This window comes from Calliopsis andreniformis, chromosome 3, assembly GCF_051401765.1.
Source record: "Calliopsis andreniformis isolate RMS-2024a chromosome 3, iyCalAndr_principal, whole genome shotgun sequence".
Classification (NCBI taxonomy): Eukaryota; Metazoa; Arthropoda; class Insecta; order Hymenoptera; family Andrenidae; genus Calliopsis; species Calliopsis andreniformis.
Window position 1 is genome coordinate 25,391,682 of NC_135064.1, and position 20,645 is coordinate 25,412,326.

General features: G+C 43.5%; 1 protein-coding gene across 3 annotated transcripts in view; it reads right to left on the reverse strand.

Moving 5' to 3' along the window:
- The window catches only part of Mam (neurogenic protein mastermind), a 197,537-nt gene that overhangs the window by 69,367 nt on the left and 107,525 nt on the right, over positions 1 to 20,645 (reverse strand). Inside the window, exon 1 of one of the 3 annotated variants that reach the window (XM_076375350.1) lies at positions 19,305 to 19,423. The exons of 1 other annotated variant lie outside the window; for it this stretch is intronic. In XM_076375350.1, coding sequence (XP_076231465.1) covers positions 19,305 to 19,310 — 6 coding nt within the window. In that variant the 5' untranslated portion in view covers positions 19,311 to 19,423. Of the gene's footprint in view, positions 1 to 19,304; positions 19,424 to 20,645 lie in introns of those variants that run through there. One more of the 3 variants, XM_076375349.1, reaches the window with a different exon arrangement.

Consider the following 20,645-nt stretch of genomic DNA (forward strand, 5'->3'; position numbering starts at 1 on the left):
GTCGTGTCGAGGACGCTGTTTCCGAGACGACACTGTTTTCTGCAACCTTGCAGATTCCTGATCACAAGCAATGCTCTGTAGTGATTCGCTGTACACTCGAATGATCAGGTGTCGCGACTGTTTCAACACGCTTACAGATAACCAAAATAAATTAGGAAAGTGAGGACACGCTGCTCTTGCACAGGAAATAGGTCAACCGAAGATCTAAGGCAAAACAGGGGATGCAAAAAATTTGTCAAACGGAAGGACGAACTTGGACGAATCTCGCGTGGCACATCGAGCATTAATCATTAGACTCTCTCTAGAATCTAGAACATCAAAGGAAAGTTCAAGGCAGATCCAATACAGAGATCGCGGGACTGCAATTTGAAATTTTAGTACCGCTCCCTCTCGAGCTTTAAGAATGCCCACCTTTCGTCGAGGAACTTTTTACGATCGATTTTCATTGCTCCAAGATACCCTGCACATGATAACGCGTGTCGTGATTGGAGATTTCGAGGCTCGCGATACTAGAATCCAAGCTCCCACCTACGCACGAATTCTACGCGGCCAATGAACCATAGAGAACAACTCGACGCGACACGAGGGGATGTCGCGAGAAAGAAGGGCGCGAGGATCCATTGAATCGAGGAAACATTGACGTATTCTTCGGTGGGAAGGGCCGCGGAAGTTCGCTTCAAACTTTCTGACCCAATTTTTTTCTCACCCCCGCAATAACGACCTTATCGAGAGTTCCACGCTTCTTTAATACAGTTAAAGCCCGTGTGATAATCTGCGATACAGCTGCCTGCTAGGATGAGACTTCATTCAATATTTATTAAGTTTCTTTATCTTTACGTACTTATACATAATATTTCCAATAATAATTATAAACAATTATACCTATGAGGACCTTTGAATACTAAACTTTACAGGCGTACATGACAATAGTTTTTTGTGAATCTTTCACAGACAGGAAATAGCTTGAATTTAACATTTTTCGAATGATAAACTTTAGGAACCCTCCTTTTCTAAAGTCAACTTTATTCTTAAGGTTAATTCTCAAGTCTCTCATTTTAGAAAATATTCATAACTACAGTTCACAGAAAAATGAAAGATCCACAAATAAAAAGTAAAATTGTATTCCCACAGTGTGAAACAGGGTACATTGGTAACGCGAGAAAAGATCTCGAGTCGAAGTAGGCGATCGCAGGTACCGCTCGAAGGCGAAAGTCACCGCCCATAAACGCGTTAAGGTAATTTTATTCGATCCTTCGAGAGGTGTATATCGTTTCGTCGAGATAAGCCTGCACACGACAGAGAAGAGGGAGAGAGAAGATAATCGAGTCTCGAACGCGTTCACAAGGGCCAAATGCGTATACGCAAATCCATATTTAGACTGGATATCGACTCGGTTACTTTTAGACGAGTAGACAGGGTCACTTAGCGTGGGCGTTCGCGCTTACCCATCGAAAAATCCCGCTTGTTCGGTAGTGAAATTCATTGTTGCCACGAGGCAGCCGTTCGTTACACCGTTCAACAGCTCCCTCGTTAGGAGGCCGTCAATAAAAAGAAGGAAGATAGTGTGGCGTGTTCGTTTGGACGATCACCAAATTGCGACGCGTCGCGGTGAATAAGAATTCTGACGAAGACGCAACGTCATTGTTCGCGCAGTGAATTTATCCTCGAACGATCGTTCCCTTGGTCGTTCCTTTTTGGGTGCACCGTTCTGGCCGAATTATTTATAAGTGTATAAATTTTATACAAATTTACGAGAAGGGTATTGAAGGGAACACTGATGAGTCTTAGTTTAAGGGTAACTCCTCGAATCGAGATTTTTTACTTCTTATATTTAAATAATTTTTGGAGATTTTTTTAGGGAAAGAAAATTACTTAAATTTAACGATTTTCGAGTTGTGTGCTCGAGGAATCTTACTAGTATCCCTAGAACCTCTAGGGTTAATATTGCTCTCATAGTGGGACTTCAACTACCCTCGATTTCTATACTTCATCCGAAGCTCCTAAAATCAATTCACGCAAATATAATAGAACAGGCTTCAAAAAATACACCACACAATTTTTTCTCCAGTGACACATCGCTTCACCTTTCTGTTAACAATAATTTACGATACCTGTCACCTCCTTTTATTTCTTTCAAGTGATGTAAAAAACACGATATATATTACCAGAGCGAAAAGCGTCACTGAATACTCTCAAGATTCAGGAAAGATCTTTTTGTCAACGAATTTAGCATGGAGAACTGATTTCGATTAGATGATATCGTGCGTCAACTATTACCAGGCACGGTAGATCCGCGTATCACGATGCGAGGCACAAGCGCGGCCGTAGACTTTCGTCGCTTGATATGCAGATTCCAGTAATTACAATAACAAATCGCGCAGAGGCAGACATAATGGAATCACGTGATTGTAACGTGCGTAAACGGCACATATGCGATACGCGGCGAACGCTACACGGTCCCATTGCTCTGTGCACCGACTACGTCAGAAATCCTCGTAAATTCGTAAGCTCAGCTTACCTTGATCTCCCTGAAACCACCCTACTACTGCAGTTACAATTCCGAAGAGCAAAAATCCTTAATCCTTTCCATGATCTAAGCAAAAGTCAGACTTTGCTATGAAAACTCTATAGAGTTAGAAAATTTGAGAAAGACTGTACTAAAACCTGAGTTTCAAATTACAGTTTTTTGAGGACCTGTGAATTTGGGATTTCTCAAGTTCTCAAGTTCTCAAGAGCGAGAAAAACTGTAACTAGAGAAGACCAAAAACAAAGTGTATGTATATGAAGAACTAAATAACTGCCAACGTAATGAATATTTTATTTCAATCCCTGCTATGAAAAAAGAATTCCCAAGTGAATTTCAAGCACACTGCAAAAAACAGTTACACTCCTGTGATCCCACTTACCCTCACCAGACGTTTCTAATAAAAGAGAAAGCAAACTCGACGAAACTTCTTTCCTTTCCATCCTGAAGACCCTAATGACTGCAGTGTCTTTGAAAAACAATGGAATGCGAGGTGGCAACATGGACCGACACCGCCGCGAGCAATTACACATTTGTATTAGCAAGTGCTTCTGATTGTCGATGCACGCCTATCGGCTTCTGGTTCGAGAAAGGCACACATGCTCGCAGATAGAAAAGAAGGAGACGGTGAGCGGCGATCACGAGAGGGGAGAACGCGTTATGCAATCTCGTCGTCACACTTGTCGGTAATTGCTTATTTATTGCCCTATCACGCCGGTGGTCCGACTTCTTTCCAACGCCGTAGTCGGGGACGTTATCCTTTTTGATAGCGTTCCGCTACCTCCTATTAAATCGATCAGCTTCTGCCCGCGAGACGGTGGGGGATTGGAGCCGCTTGATTTATTGATGGGAGCAATTTGTCGCCTGGTTGCGAGACAAGGTGATGGTTTAGCGTTGATACCAAGTTGCAGTTACTTCGAGCTTTCTTGGAGATTTATGTGTCGGCATTAGAGCTAAGTGTTTCTGCGGGGCCTGTAGCGAACCGTTTCCGATTTCTATACCTATTATTTCTGAACAATCAGAATCTTTTGTAATCCTTAATGAGACTGGTGCCCTCGTTCCTCTTAAATCGCTAAATAAAGATTCAGTCGTGAAAGTCTACACTTCAGATACGTTCAGCTAGCATTAAAAAGTTGAAGATAAATTTAAGATAATTTGATCTCTGAATAGAAATTCCTCAGAGGCTGCTCACATGATAATTGCTAAACATTTTAAAGAATACTCGAATCGCTCATTAGCACTGGCAAACCTGAATGCAAGAAAATGGCCAAAAGAAAGATTATCGAATCGTTTGTTTATTCAGGACGCGACATCAACAGTCGATAATAGTCGGTGCATTAATTCTACTGATCGACCAATCAGCCACGACTTGTGTCGCGGTAGCATCGAGCGCGGTGTACGTACATGGTTGATGCTCGCACATAATTCACGAGCTACCACGTGGAATAATTCACTATAAGCGTGGGAAATTCCATTTGCGAAACGAAAGTACACGCACGCGACAAAGTTAGCAGGGGTCTGAACCTTCCGTCGTGCAATCGTGGATTGCGTGCGTGCACACCGTGCGACCCTTGTTCGCGAACCTTTTAAAAATTTCTCCTGCGATATCGCAACTGTTGTTAACCCTACGAGGACGTAATCACATGTATTTCCACGGCTCCTTTTTTCTCCTTCATCCGTTTTCTTCCTCAGAAAGAATTGCCCACTGTTTAAAGCTAAGCGGTAATGTTTTCATACCATTTATGGCATATTTTGCATCTCTGCGTGTGTATGCTAATTTTAAAGCGAATGATCACAGACACTGAGTGTTTGAACGCTCTGTTTTCTGGCACCCATATATTAAATTCTAGAAAATCTGGAATCGATATTTTTGTTTTAGAATACCTCAATTATTTTATATTGTCTCTTGTATTGAAAAAATGATCACAAATGACCAGAGTTGAAACGTAGTTTGATAAGCTATTTCACTGGCTCGTGTCTGTTACAAGAAAAGGAATCGCAGTACCTAGAAACGCAGAACAAACATTTTCTTCTATATTATAATACGACGTATTGTGCTTTTTACGTTGTTTCCTCGTTCCGCGTGCTCGAGGTCAAGGCAGTTGCCGATAATAGTCCATTTACTAACGTGGACTTAGCGAATGCCTCGGTGGTACACGTGAATGCAAACGAAACGGCCTGGTTCCGCGTGAATCATGTAATTTCGATCGATATACGTAACGTTCGCGTCCGTAAAACATTCGACGCGATTTTCATGGAAAGAGATAACGTGCACGCTTAGCAACAATTTTACTTCAAAGCCGTCGGTTCACTGACACATTACACTTTTTATGGCCGATTTTTCTTAGGCTACTTGAGTTCGAATAAATTTATGGGAAGAAAAAGATATCTATAGATTATTGCAGTACTTAAGGAATAGAATCAGTAATTACTGAGACATTCGACGCTGAAGAGGGTGACAAGCTTAAGAAGTGTACATTTGTGGGATAAACGTTCCAATACCTGGACGTTTGCGACGTCAAATGTCCCAGTCAGTGAACAACCCAAAACTGCCCTGTCTCGATACTTGGACAATGTCCCAGGAACTGAATACACTAATTCATGATACTATTTTTTTATTTTTCTTTAGACACGTTACAATTTGATTTAATTTCAAAAGAAATAAAATTGACATTACTGTCTAGGTACCAGGACACAGTCGACTGCTGGTACATTAACCTGACACTGTCCACGTGGATCGCTATTTATTCACTTTTTCCTCCGTTTGCGGTGACATCTCCAAGAAAAAACTCCAATGACATAAAGAAGAAACACAAGTATCTATCATGTCCCCAGAATCCAGCGTCGAAGAAAGTACCGTACGTCCACAATCAAAACATAAACCTCGTATCACTTTACCTGACAACCGCAGAATATAATCATCGCTAGAAAAGCAAGGCGTTAAACCGCTATTCGAGTGATCGTTACCGAGGAGATCCTAGGTTCACCTCGAGTCACACCATAATCGGTTCGGGCAGCGATCGATAGACCCTCTCCGTGTGTTCGGAGTTTCGCAGGACTCGACAGAGGCCCGGGATAATTTTTGGGCAAAACCCAGCGGAGAAAAGGAAACGCAAGGGAGAAAGCGCAGATCGATCGGGTCGGTGCAACGGGGCTCGGGCTGCTGCAAGGCTGGGCCGCTTTTCGACGTGGCGATAAATTCTAGAGCTTGCGAGAGAGAAGCTCTCGGAGTGGCGTGCGCGCGCGTTCGCGCCAGCTTTTCTGCAAAATATTTCAGCGCCTTGGCACGACTCCCATCGGCCCGTCGAATTGATTATTGAACAAACAGCGTGATACCTGACTTACGTCGCGGTCACTTCGCGAACAGAGTGGGACCTCGAACCTATCGCGTGCCTCAGAGTGGAGGGTAACGAAGAATCAACGTCCCCGCGGAAATTTATAACTGCCACTGGAGAGTACGGGACACTAGGGGACACCAGCGACGTTGTAATTTACAGCTTTTCTTATTATGCGATATCCCTGCGTCTATTTGTGTCGTTGGTTTATATTGTTCGGGTTGGAGAGATCAGATGGTTTCGTCGTTGCTTTGATGCCCCTGCGAGTTAAGAAATGCTGAGGGAGATCTGTGTAGGATGGAGTTATTATTCGAGGAAGACAATCAATTCATCGCGTGGGAATTTCTCAGTACAAAATGGAAAGATGTAATACTGATATCTAGACCATGAAATTGTTTTCTTAGTTTTTGAGATACTTATTAGAGGAACAAAGCTTACAGACTGAAAAAGTGTAATTATTCCTCTGTATCTAACAAGGTTTATCGATCTTGTAAGCCTCTGTAAGGGAAATATTTAATTTCGCGATGAAAGCTACACGTTCTCTAGGCTGGATAAATATTCATTATGACATGGAGCCTACACTGTCGCCAGGATTATTCCTAGTTATCATTTATTCATCTATGTCATCAGACGGCGGAACAGAGAACGTTTAATTAAAAAAGATAGCAGGGACGTGCAGCCATCAGCCCCGGGTGCGAATTTCTTCGCTTCTGCGGCGCAGACGGGCAGAGGAACGAGTATAATTTAACCGTCCAACGCGGCCTAACTCGGCTGTGCACTAGCTCGAAAGGAACATTATTATTCCAACTACCGAACTACGCTGATTCGCTGGCGGTCTAGCCACGGGTATTGAAACTTCCCCGTCAGTACTATCTTATCTTGTAACGATGAATCCAATTTACCAGTTGCTGTTTAATTAGCCGCTCAAGAGTGCAAACGTTGCGTTTATTTGTCACCTAGGAATCCGTGAACGAGGGGAAAGGAAAACGATGGAAAATTGAGTTTGATGAGTAACCCTTTTCAATTGGACCTGAAAGTCTACTACCGCTTGCGTAGGTACCTATATATATTCTCATTCAGTACTCAGTTACTGCGTTTAACCCTTGTGATACCAAGGTAGAATCTCCTTAATTAAGCTCTTAGAGCTCAGGTAGATACAGAGTTTCAGGAACTGGAAATCAGAAATGGTAACGTTTCCAAGATTTAGAAACTTTACAATTTTAAAAGTTTGAATTTTGAAATTTTAAAATTCTAAACAGTTTGAAATTTTGAAATTTTAAAATTCGAAACATTTTGAAATTTTGAAACTTTGAAATTTTGAAATTTTGAAACTCTGAAATTTTGTATTGGGGTTTCAAAGTGATCCCAGTCTAGTATGTCAAGGGTTAACTTGGTACGAATGTGAAGAGTTCATTCGTTTTCAATCAATTTCTTCTCTATGCTATCGATTCGACGAGAACTATAGCATGTTCTTAATGTTTTGGTAAATCTGACACCCTGAAATAGTATTATGAGTACAAACGACTTGCAGGAAGTTCGACTTACAGAAAGTTTCCGGCCGGAACTTTCGAGTTTAAAGTGAAACTAAACACGACGCTGGAAGAATGTCAGACTTGGTTCGACGTGGGTTCCAAGGGGTCAGAACTCTGTTCGAAAATTTATGCACTCGTATCCCTTGCCAGCTATGCGTTATTTACTTGACGAATAAGAACCCTGTACTTCCGAATAAATGGAAAACGAAAAGCTGCATTGTTCCTGAGTACAGAATGTATTCGGGGAAGAATTTTCTTTAATAAACGAAACAAATCAATTTTAGAAAATCCATTACTTCTCGTAAATAATTCATAATAAAGAGAAGAATATTTGCGTAGACACGTTTCAATGAAATTATTCTAGAAACTCAAAAAAAGAAATGAATTTTGATAAAAATAAAAAATTTTCTACATTTATTCCCGATAGCGTAAAATACCTAAGTAAAGTCCGCGCATAACTTTCCACATGAGAATAATTAAAAATTCCAGAAAACTACCTCGCAAAGTAGGGTCAAATTTTCAATTGGGTTACCAGAATTTCCCCACAGACCTCCCCAACATTGTTCCAAAATGCCAGAGAACGACGAGGGAACCGCTTAAAATTCGCATCGCGACTCGCGCGTTAAAAGAACGGAAGCCAGCGTAAGGGTTTTTAGCAGCTCGTCGCTCCGTCGACGGGGTTAAACGACTGTGGGCCACCCGGTCCGATTTTCGCGCGATGCCGCCACCGAATATCGATTCCCTTCGACCTCTTTCGCCCTCCAGCCGCCTCTGATACGCGTTCGCGCTCGCACATCGGGGATAGGGGGTGGTTGCTTTGCATGAAAGTCGTCGCGCGCGCATCCGAACAGATACAGGGGCGAAATGAAGAAGGATCGACCGAGCGAGGAGAACTCCAAGAGTAAACGAACGATCGGGGTAAAGAAGAAGGGAAAAAGAGTGAAACCGAGGGGTGAGGAAGGTGGTGGAGGAAGGTGGTGGAGGAAGGTGGTGGAGGAAGGAAGAGGGAGGGAGTGTCGGCACAGTCTCGTGAACTTTAGCTACGAAAGGCAACTTCCGGATGGCGACTTGTCTTTAAGTCTTCGTCGCGTCGCGAAAAGTTTCCCGAGGCGAGGAAGATCAAACCAAAGACAATGTTTTGGCTTCCTTGGCTTTGTGTCGTTGACGTTGGAAGAACCTCGCGGACGACTCGAGATCACTGTGTCTTATAGTAGGGGGATTTAGAGTGCAGATTGTTGCGTTCATGGATTATGCTAATTTTCATCGAATTTAGTTGTCAAGATTGTTAGCCCCTAGAGTTACAAGTTTCTTTCAGATACATCAATCAGAGTTATTTCAATTCGTGGTTAAAAAGCTCATAATTTCAACCTTTACGCTGGAACATTCGATTATGGTTGAACACCTGCCACAATATTTTCCTTCCCTGTGAGATCCGATTTTAGTCCACGTGCGGTTCAAATGTAGTCTCACGCTTCACGACGAAGTTTTATAATATTCCGTCTCACATCTGGCAGACTGTTCGACACTTTGAGTCAACCCTTCGTCTTAGAAGTCCTTCTTGGATTGTAATACACTTTTCAAGACGCAGCTGAACAAACTAATTACAAAACTGAAAGATGAAACTAATCACTCGAAAAGTACTGGGATAAATATGCGATACCAAAGAACCACTTTAATCCAACTCTGGATCGCTTAATTCCTATTCGAAAGTCCAGTCCAGGCCCCAGAGGAAGCCACTCAACCCGCTAACCACTCAACTACGACTGCATCGACTGTTCGCAGCAAACGAGGAAATAAAACCGCGACGCAGTCGATTCTGATCGGTGGTAATGCAGTCCCTGGCCATTCCCCACGAATTTCTTAGCTGTCAGGGGAACTCGTGAACCGGGAAGACAGGACAACTGGCCACGGCGTAGCTTTATTAACCGTTCGTGATTTACAGCGGCCCTCGCGGGCTGATATGTTTCCCTTCAAAATGAGCGGGCCGCGCGCGATTTAATTGCAAAAGAGTACGCCCCGGATGATTTACGGCCGTTCCGTTATGGCGTCGTTCCCGATACGCCTCGTTACAAATCTTCCGTTACTGTTCGCGATGTACGCGAAACGTAACGCCGAGCCGCGTGCGTTCGTGAGCGAGAGAACCGAGGGAATCGAGAGAAAGAGGATAAATTCCCCCAGCCCTCGATCCTCCATGGTTTCGAGCAATCGATCGGGCACTCCGTCGCCGGAAACGCTCTTCTCTTGCCTCAGGACGTTTTTCTTTTTTTCTTTCTTTTGGGGGGATTCTGGAGGACTCTGGCCGGATAAACGCTGCCCGAATAATTCAACGGGACCAGATTCCGCGATCGATGTTGTACGGTTGTGGGTATCTTATTAGGGATAGAACTGTGGATAATTAACCCTTCGTACTCTGTTCTTTTAATTTTCTTTTTAAGAATTGTTTTGACCCTTTTATTCTAGTTACTATAATTTTAGCGCTTTGCACTGTCAATTTTTGTTTCATTTTCTTTTCAAGAACTCCCTGTTATTCTAAGTGAATTTAAAAATATCTAGCGCGACACGACATGGGAGTACAAATGGTTAAAATGTATCTGTTATCGTTTGAAGTCCTAATACAGATATTGAAAAATATGCGAATCAGAGACATAGGAAAAGTTCATGGGATTTTTAATTGCATTCAGCGCCAATTTAAAAACAGAAGCGATAAACCAATCTTACTAGTCGTGACTGCTTATAGCATTTCTACTGTTAATTAACTCAATTAATGCCTGTTGCGATAAACCCAGTGCATGTTCAATTGATTTTGAGAAATTATTTACACGATATTCCCCTTCGAAAAAGTGCCCTTAATTGGATCGCTTTGCATATAAATTGCTGGGTGCATAGGGTGAGGTATCTCGAACAGACCTTTGCATAATTTTTTTTCGGAGATAGGATAAGATGAGGGTGATTCTTTTTAAAGCAGAAATATCACTGTATCGCGCTCACAGTTCACAGTCGCTGAGTTAGTGACATTTGTAATAAACACATAGGACTCTTCGAATGTGATTGATAGAGCTTTTAATAGTTCCGACTCTACACAGTACTTAGAGAGGAAATTTTCATGAGCCTTCTTGACAGAATGAATAACCGACTTCATATACCTAATATGATCGATATAAATGGTTACAAATAAGTTGCAAATTCATTCTCCCAATGAATAGAACGACTGATCATTAAATTTAAATTTGGTAAATGAATAACTTAGCAAAATGAAAGAGAAACAGAATAAACATGATGTAAAATTTACATTTCTTGCGCGTGATATTCATTTGACGTTACGCGTAGTCGTTATCAATGATACAAGACGGCAAAGAGTGAGGCTCGAAATTGTACAGTTATTGCCTCATGTGACCAAAGTGTTAATGCGAACATTTTACGACGAATCCAACACGTTTTTTCCCACTACCCCAATTCAATGTCGCCCAGTTCGAAATGATCAGAAATATCATCGAGCAGACACTTCAGGCGTTACAAGCCAACGTTTTGTCAGCCACGCGACACCGCTAATTGAAGATACACGCCGCGATATATCTGACAGGTCTGCTCGCGTTCTATGCACGGGTACGGCTTCCGGTAATACTTGATCGATAACGCTGCATTCGCGACGTGCCGCGAACGCTCCTCGCCATGTGCTTTTTTTTCATTTCTCGCGTTCCACACGCAGACTGCGTCGACGTGACAGAAAAATCCGAGGGACGTTTTTCACCGCGTGAAAATAAGTTGAACTTACCGCGGCACGAAGCGAATTATCATGAATTAACAAGTTCCGTGTTCCGAGGTGATAAAACCTGACTTTTATGATCAAGCGAAATTCTAATCGAACAGGCGAGCATATTCTTTGATTCCATGATTGGGGGGAAAGTAGAGAAAAAAGATTAGAGTAGAATTTAATTCTATGAGTTACACGCCGTACTTATCCTTCTTTTATATAAAATATTCTGATGTCTGCATGTGAAATCAAATTTCTATAGATACTTGATTCTCACTCAATGTCTGTGAACAGAATAATTTTGCTGTAAATTTCTTCTCAAATCAAACAGATGATTTACCATACGCCTACAGTAGCTAATTAATTTAGCAAAATATGATCGTACAAATAAGAGATAACTCGTGACCCGTCAATAATATGTTTAAATTGACGCTGAATTCATTAAAAAATTTGAGCGAGTAATTAGCATACTTAACACTTCGCTGCGATGGATTATTACGAGGCAGTTTTTGAGACCCTTGTCGAGAGTCGACCGAAAATTCGAAATTACCAAATGGCTCTGGACACGGCAAGGGAAGTAATCGTAAGTCGCATATCTCACGGCAGCGAAATTAAGAACACGCGACGCGTTGCTGCGAGGACAGATAAACGAACGGGGATCAGTCGTCGGCAATGAATAACATCGAAGATGCTCGTCGTTGGGCCGCTCCGAGTGCTCGTTCGCGCGATATTAGCGACAGAATTCCCACAACACGTCTTGTCACCGATAAACCCAGCCGACTTCTTCGTCACCCCTGCCAGAGATAAAGTCGTCCCAATAAAATCACTTTAGCCGCTCTCTGTGGCTGATAAAGCACCGCTAAATAAAAATCACGCCGAATTATTGGAATTATACGATTCGAATGAGACTATGCTTTGAGACTGTTCTTGTGAGATTTGAAGCTCTATGAATGCCATCTTAGAGGATACAGGCAATCTACGAATCGTCAGTGATAATATCATGGCTCAAAAATTTGTTCATTTGAAAATTACTGTGGCGTATTTTTCCTTTTATTTATCTCAGTTCAGCCTCTACTGTCTTTAACTCTTATCTAATTTTCTTACTTTTAATACAAAAAGTGAAGTATCTTTAGAATTTGAGTATGTGAGTAAATTTCTGAATCTGTCACCTTAAAATTTAAACTCTTGCTTTCTTCTAAAGACTATTAATCTAGCAATGAGTAATGAGACCCTATTCTTCATCTAATAATTCTTTAATCTCATTCTGATGATCTGCGGCTCCCCACACGGATCCTCTACATTATCCATGAGAAAAAGGACAGCTACGAAAGCAACCCTCAGTAGCGAAGAATTAATATTAAATTTTCCACTTATCCAGATTGCATTTACTCGACAAGACACCGAAGGTTGGGAGGAAGATTCAGGGTCAAAGGGCTCAGGAACGTCCCTGTGGCGAGACGACAATTGACTGGTCGACGGCACGACATCCAGCTAGTCCGACAACAAGGCAATTCGAAATCCGCAAGCAGCTTCCAGATCAAAAGAGACCCGCGACCAGACGACGTCGTGCCACGATGTTCCAGTCAGCTACTGGGAAATCTAGGAAGGAATCGGCAGTGCAGGGGACACGAGGAGCAGGACAGCAAAGGCTTGGCTACGTAATCGCGAGTTCGGGCCAAAGTCTAACAGACACGACACACCTCCGACCTTCCTATCGATCTGCGGCCGGAGGTTTTACGCGTCCTCCACCCTCCGCAAGCTCGTCGACCCTCGCCACCCTACTCTCTCTCTACGCTAAAGTCCTCGCGAGGAGGAAAAGCAAGCGAGCAAAGCCTTCGTGCGAACGTTTCTCGGCCACCTTCGCCCCTTCTATCAGGGGCTGCATTCGCCATCCGTGTCCTGCTCTCTCGCACTCCTTGCCCCTCTACCACTCTACCTTTCTCCCTTCTTCGCGCTGCCTCTCCAACTGGTCTTTGTCACGTTCACCCCCTTCGAAGAAACGGATGGGGTGAGAGGAAGAGAGGAAGAGAGGAAGAGAGGGAATGAGCCAATAACGCGTCTTTACGGCTCTCTACGCTCTTCAGACACCTACGCGCCGTTACGCGGCACCATCTGATTGAATCTGAGCGGCTCTGATCGCGAGAATGGTATCTAATGCGGTTTGGAAGGAGATGCTGGAGGACAAGGGAATAGGAATTTCAAATATACGAGCTGTCTGACATTTGCTTTTCCCTTTGTTACGGCGAAGTAGCTTGGGAAAAGTGAGATGCTAGTGCTACTGTTCAGCGTGGAATTTTGGGAAAATTCAAGACAGTCAATTTGATAAATAAAAGAGACAAACTTAATCTTCGAAGCCTATATATGGCACCGACCTTTGTGCCTCGAAATCTGGTACACGATATCAACCTACATGCTTTTAGTTTAATTACACTCTGTTGTTTATGAAATTTATTGCACGCTATCTGCGATAGCTACATCCTCCGAACAACGGGTTACAACTCTACTCGATCCTTTCAAGCGCTCTGAGTGGGTGTTGTATTAACAACACTCGCGTGCTACAAAGAACTACTGCTTTTCATCACTCAATAATGCGTCCAATGCTTTGCACATTCTTCGTCCTATTAATCATAGCCCTACAACAATTACCCTATCAACTACCATCAACTATTGTTAATATAAATCACAGAAAAAACGTGTTAAATAAAATCAGAAATTCACCGCGTGGAGATGAATTGTTCGAAGCCTACAGTTCCCTCAAATCTTATTTTACTTCTTCTATTGAAATCGCTGGGTTCGTTCGAGGATATTTTTCGTGCTATATTTTTTCAAGAAATTGAAGAAAGAATAGCGCAGAATCTCGCGGGGCCTGCTAGGAATTCCCGACGCGATATTTCTGGTCTCGGCGGCAATGGGGAAGGAAATTCACGGCCGGAACGACTTTTCGTCACAGTAGAAATTAGCTGAGAAACGCGGTGGTTTATCGCGTCGTAAAGCGCGGCCGCATCGCGAGGAACGACGCGCGCAAACAGCCGACTGGACGGTAACAACGTCGACCACCGTGGTAAAGAGTGCACAGGGGAAAACGGAGCAATGAGGAGGGTCGTGAGTTGCAACACTCCTCGAACTATCGCTCGTTGCAGCGAGAGCGCGTCGAAGAATATTTCTCGAGCACTGGGAATATTACAAAAATATTTCCTTCGTTGTTTCTCCAGATATTCGAATTATTATGAAACATTTGTGGATAGAAATAATTATTGGAACCTATAAATTTGTGCTGTTGAACGTGATTTTCAAAAAAATGAGAGGAAATTTTTTATGTTAAATAAGTGATTAGAAAATAGGTACAAAAATAAGAATCATGGAAATGTATTTTGGATACTTTTTGAGTTTTTAATTAAATTGTTGAGAAAAGGAATGTTTCGAAAATAACCTATTTTGATTTCTCAGGACAGAATAGAGCAAGGATTATATCACTGAATGCCTCGTGTATCGGCTGGAAAAATTCCATCAACTTCTGACGCGAAATTGTGTAAGAATACGCGTCCAACTATCGATAACTCATTTATACACAAGCTTACTACGGATAGAGTCCCCTACGTTGAAGTAATTCAGGGAAACAGTGGCTATTTTCACGATGAGAGGCATCCCGGAATTGATAACACATATTTAGAGAATATTCTCTAGTCGTGTAATAAAATAATATCCAAAAATGTACAATACTATGCAAACTGGCACAGTGCAAATAAACAATAATTGTTTTCATTCAACTCATTGCGTAGGCGTATCGACGATAACTCCTAATGGAAACGTTCTCTTTAATTCGCCATAACTATTTTCTCTCAGAAACGTATACATATATGCTTTCTTCGATACTGGTTCGCTGGTCACTAACGAGTTTATACCATAGAACACGTTTCTGTGATCAACTTACTCAGGGTAGTTCACTTCGGCCTTATCAAAGACACGAACAAGAAAACCTATTCTGCTTTAAATAATTTCAAGCTACACTGAACACAGCAGTGATCTCATAGGTAATTAGGAAATAATATATCGTGTCTACCTTCGAGAGATTCGAAAATGTTGATCAACTAAAAGTGTTTTTGCGAATAATTAGATCTCGTCACCCATCATCTATCTGCTCGGCTATCTCGTTTCGAGTCGGATCGTCCCTCTGCATCGGCGATCCGCGATTCCCCGCTACGAAGCTAAATATATCTCTCCACCGAGAAGGGGGCTATCGACAGACCAGCAAGACGCTGAAATCTCGTTTAAAGCGTAGCCTAATAACGCGGCAAGGTCGTCGAGACGTATTTCGGTGCTTCGAATCGGGAGTTACGAGGCGCCGTGTGTGTACTGGGGAATTAATAGTCTTCGAGTGGCTGCTAATTATGTCGCGCGAAGAACACGCGAAATTCTCTGCCACTGTAAACACATTGGATTGATATCGTTCTCAAGTTGCCTAGAAAAACATAGTTTCCTGAGTAACTGAGATCGAATCATCGAAATCCTTCTTTTTCCGCTTGATTTAGGCGGGAAATTATCAGATTGTGAGAGTTGCGTTAAACTAGGGCTGTCACAGATTACAGGATCCTCATAAATTATCCGTGACTTCGGACTATGTATCTCCCGAGGAAACGAATTTATTCCCTTGATGGGCAATCGTGTCGTTTAAAATTCATTAGGGTGCATTGGAAGAACAGGTTTATTACTCTGATCGTCTGTTCACAGAGTGTCTTTAAAGAGTTTACAGTCGATCCTTAAGGTGTTCTATGTTAATTCTATAGACAACGAATCTGGAATACCTGACTACTATTAAATACGTGCACCAGAGTCATAGATATACCGCGTGTATTGTAGAAAGAAATGGCGATACACGTGCTAAATTTTATCTATGCTAATTCGAAACCGTATACAAGACAGAGTAACACTATCCGTCCTAGTCTTACCATTAACTGTGCAAATTTTTATAGAGCACTGCTATTACATGCTCAACAATGTGAATAAAATTTATAGCGCGAACAGTTAGAACCACGCCTAACTCGACAAGAATCCAACTTCAGCCGAACGAGAATTAAGATTTCGCTATCTTCCACAGCTTAAAGATACAGTATGTATACAACGTCAAAGGTACCCACAACAAGGATAAAGAAAAATCACTGACTCATTACTGATCAAATACCTAATTATTAACCCATCTCTACGAAGAAAATTCCAAACTCCACTTCCACAGTACTCATTACGTTCGACATAATTCGACATCCGCTCCAGCACGCAGACCACGCTTCGTCACGGGCGTGACGCGTTAAATAAACAAAAAGCAACAGTACCATCCACTCGATCACCCGTCTCCTAGGCCAAAGAAGAATCAACGCAGCGTGGAAACAATTAGGAAATCTTCTCTCAGAAACGATTCCTTTCCCACCGCCCTTGTTCCATTCCCGCTGGTTCCTCGTCCCCGTTGTCGTCCGCTCGATATCACGGAAGCGGGCAAAGTATGCCGGATTCCTCGCATCGATGCCGAGACAGAGGCCAATGCGTGCGTGGTGCTCCGCGCCTCAGCCTGGAAGCCAGCTCTCGGCCGTTTCCGTCGCGGCTCGGCTCGGCGCAACGCGTGTAATCAAGTGGTATAAATAATTCCGACGCGCAGCCATGAGCCGGCTGGGTGAGCGCGGCTCATTCCCCTGTTATGACACCCCGGAATCGGGACGCCCGCGACCACCAACCCTTTCGCGGGAAACGCGTCCTTGCGGATTCGTCGACGCGTTCGTCGCCCTCGGCCCAGGCTGACGGCGCTACTCGTGACCCTTCGCGGTGAACGAACCTGATTCTATTGGCTGTCGATAGTGTGGGTACGATGCAGCGTTCATTTTGCTTTCAGATCTGGGTTTTCAGTTTTCTTCAGATTAGCAAAGTTACTTGATTTTCAAATGGTTTGAATGTAAGTGATTTGGAGGAATTTTTACCAATGTGAACGCATTGGAGCATCCTTTTAGGTTTCTATTCTGTCTAGGCATGTTCAGATCAGTTAAGTTAGTTGAATTCATGTGGCTAATGTGAATGTGTTATATTACTTGACTTGAAATATTCTTCGAAGTTTCAAGTGAAGTCGACCTTTCAACTTTTCCTTGCCTTCAAATACATATTAAGTGCTGTATACCATGATGTATATTATAAACATAAAGCACACACTTCCATATCAAGTACACCTAATAACTACAATCTAAATAACAAAATACATATAAGTAAGTAAACCTTCTTTTCGCATCTCGTTTCTTAATGTACATTAAAAGGGTCAAACAATCGTCATCACGTCTAACCAGAAAGAACGAACACCAAATCCTATGCACAAGGCCTGTAACATTATGGAGGAACATGGAAGTTCAGCACGAGCGTGTCTTCCATCGTACCAGCCCGCAATTAAGGAAGAATTTCGAGTGGGACGATGGGGCATCGAAAGAATTCGCTCACGCCTGGCTCTCACGGTCGTTCGATGAAAACTGGCGGAACGGTTTTGAAGAACAGAGGCGCATCGTTCCCGATTGCGAACCGGTCGTTAGTGCAACGGAACCGATGCGCCTGGGACAGAGAGACGCGGAATGTCCGCGCTGGATGCCCCTATTATCGGTCGTCCGACCGCTAGGATGCCGTTACACGACGGTCAATCTATTGTTCTACGTGTGTGCATGCGATCTTGACGCTCCTCGAACGCCCAAAGAGCGGAGGCAACGGCCTAACTGGAACGAAATCAATAGCGTCGCCCTCCTGATTTTTCCCTTTATCGCGGAAACTACTGTGCCGCCGCTGTTATCGAACTTCCACTTTCTAGCATGGAGCTGACAATTATGTACCGGCTGTTCTAGTTTCGACGCTATTTTTAGGGGGAGGAGGAAGCTACGAGTCAGGCAGATTAAAAGTATCTACTGTGTTTACTTGCTATAATGCGACTCGTCACGAGCAGGGAGTCTATAGGGGTTGGGAGGTGTCTAATTTCAGATTAATTTATGTGCTGATGATAGGGGTTTGTCTTGTCGATGGCGAGAGGGCAAGAATGTGGGAAAAGAATTCTAGCTGTAAGAGATAAGGTAGGCTGATGCTTCGAGATATTTTCGAATTTTTGAAGGACCTAATACAGTATGGAAATTTATGCATGTGAATGCACCTGTCAAAGAAATGGAAATTATTCTCTTAAAAGTATTACAGGGTGGAGGTGATCTTAGCGAGACTTACTAGATTGTGGATTAAGAGAATTCTGTAGAGACTTTTTGAAAGCCTGCTATCAGAAGCGTGTAAGGACAGCGCTTTCGATCAGTCGACGTGCGCTGCGCTGGTGTACAAAGTCACGGTATAATAAATACGTTCGTGTTATGCTCCAAGAGACACGCACCGCAATTTCAATACAAACAACCGGCACACACGATGCAATACAGTTACAGCGGTCAGACATTTCCGGTTTCTTTGAATCTCCGAGAGACCTCACGCGCAAGACAAGGGTTTAGATTCCGCCTAGCGTCGTCTCGACAGGGCGAACAGATATCCACGTCTTCGTGTGAGAGTTGAACATTCGTTCGGGAGATCTTTTTTGTTGCCCTCAATCTACCAATGGTATCGTGGGTATTTAGTCCAGAATAGATAAACGATAAAATATCTTGCAAATTAATACATATTCTTTATCTGCGTTGAAAATGAATAAGGAAATAAGGACTTGACCATGGACTAGATTTCATGTTTAGAATTTTCAATTTGAAATTGTGGAACAAGGAAAACCTCGAAAGCATGAAATATTTTCAAGTTTTGAAGGTTACGATAATTCTAGAGGCTCGGAGAAACTATAGAGAAATAGCGATTACTATTCTATTGTAATCATCTTTAGATTAAATATTTCATAGATTTCTAGGGAAAGAGAACTTTAGAGCATCAAGATCTTTCAACTCGTTAAAACAATTTCAAGACCTTTCAAAATATCTAAGGTTTTCAATTTGAAAGAAAAAATCCGGCTCTTCGAAATCCTGGAATTCTCGAATCCAAATCCTCTGGACTCACGAACCGAAGTAGTTATCCCTAAACAAAGCCGCTAAGAAAGCGACAAACAGCTAGGTCGCGTCGCGCGGACGAAAACAGATTCTGACACGGATAGATAAGGAATATTGTATTCATGGACATACCATCATTCCAGGCAGTCTAATGGAGCACGAGCCGGTCACGATAGCGAAGAGATTTCCTTTTTACAGGGGGGCCACCCGGGCCTGTGGCCCTGGTTGGTGGGGGCCCACCATGCCCCTCCGCCGATCACTTCTTCTCCTTCACTGCACAACAATATCCGCACGAACACACTCGCAGGCGATCTCGTCTTCGCGATTACGTTCGCGCGGACGCGTTACAGATCCATCGTTCTCCTTCGACGTGCCAGCCGAGGGACTCTCAGCGAAACTTGAAGGTCATTTTCCTCGCGCGCCTCAAAACCGACACACGACACCGACCACGCTTTCGCTTTCGTCTCCGCACTTTTCCGAAAGCGGTCGCCCCGCCGAAACTTTCTTTCGCGACCGCGTGAAGATCCTCCTCCCGTAATGACGCATGCAACGGGAGAGAGGGGGGAGAACCGTTCCTCCGTTATCACTGTGACGCGAGTCCACGAGAATTCCAACTCTACTATAACTTACAGTTTACTGTACAAGCCTTACGTCTACCCTCGAGCCTCTTATTACCGATAATACGCGACCAAACCGTTTCGATGCCCGTTATACGTAATGCCCTTCCGATCACTTGACTAGCTATCACTCGAGGTACTGTGTAATCCCTGCCCGAGACGGCCGAGGAACACGCGTCGGTCACAGAGTCGACGCACCCCTCGAGCACATCGCGCACCCCGCTGCTCGGTATCTGTCCCTTTCGGCCGTAGCGCCGAAATTCTCTTCTGCCCGACGAAACGGGTTCGCGCGCCGCATATCGTTCAACGGCGGCTTCCGTGACCTCCGACCTCTCGCGTCTGTCACTGGCGATGCGACCGAGAGATAATGTTAACGGCGCCTCGATAAACGTTCACTCCGAAAAACAGTCCACACGATCCTCCGCCACTGACACTCTCGTCACTCGCATGTTTTTCGTTCGACTTGTTCCTTTCGGTTAGAGAATTCTTGGGTTCACTGTTCTCTGGGCTTATGCATACGTCCGTGGTACACACTTTTCGTGGAACTTCGTTGGAAACATCGTTTTTGTTTCTTTAGCAGATTCCGTAAGGAAAAGGAATTTTCACAGCAACTCGCGATACGGTAGGTGAATCACTTTCCCGAGTGGAGGAGGGAGGACACTCGGCACTTCCGACAGCGCGCGAACGATGACTGACTGAAAATCACCGCGTCGATTTTCCCTCGTAAATCGTCAACAGGTGGTTCGAGACGACGACTCGAACCGCGTGTGCGAAGAACTATCCTCGGTTTCTGATGGACCCTTCGACTGATTTGCTCCGAGTTTCGAGTGGAAGCTTCGCGCTGAGGGATCGCACG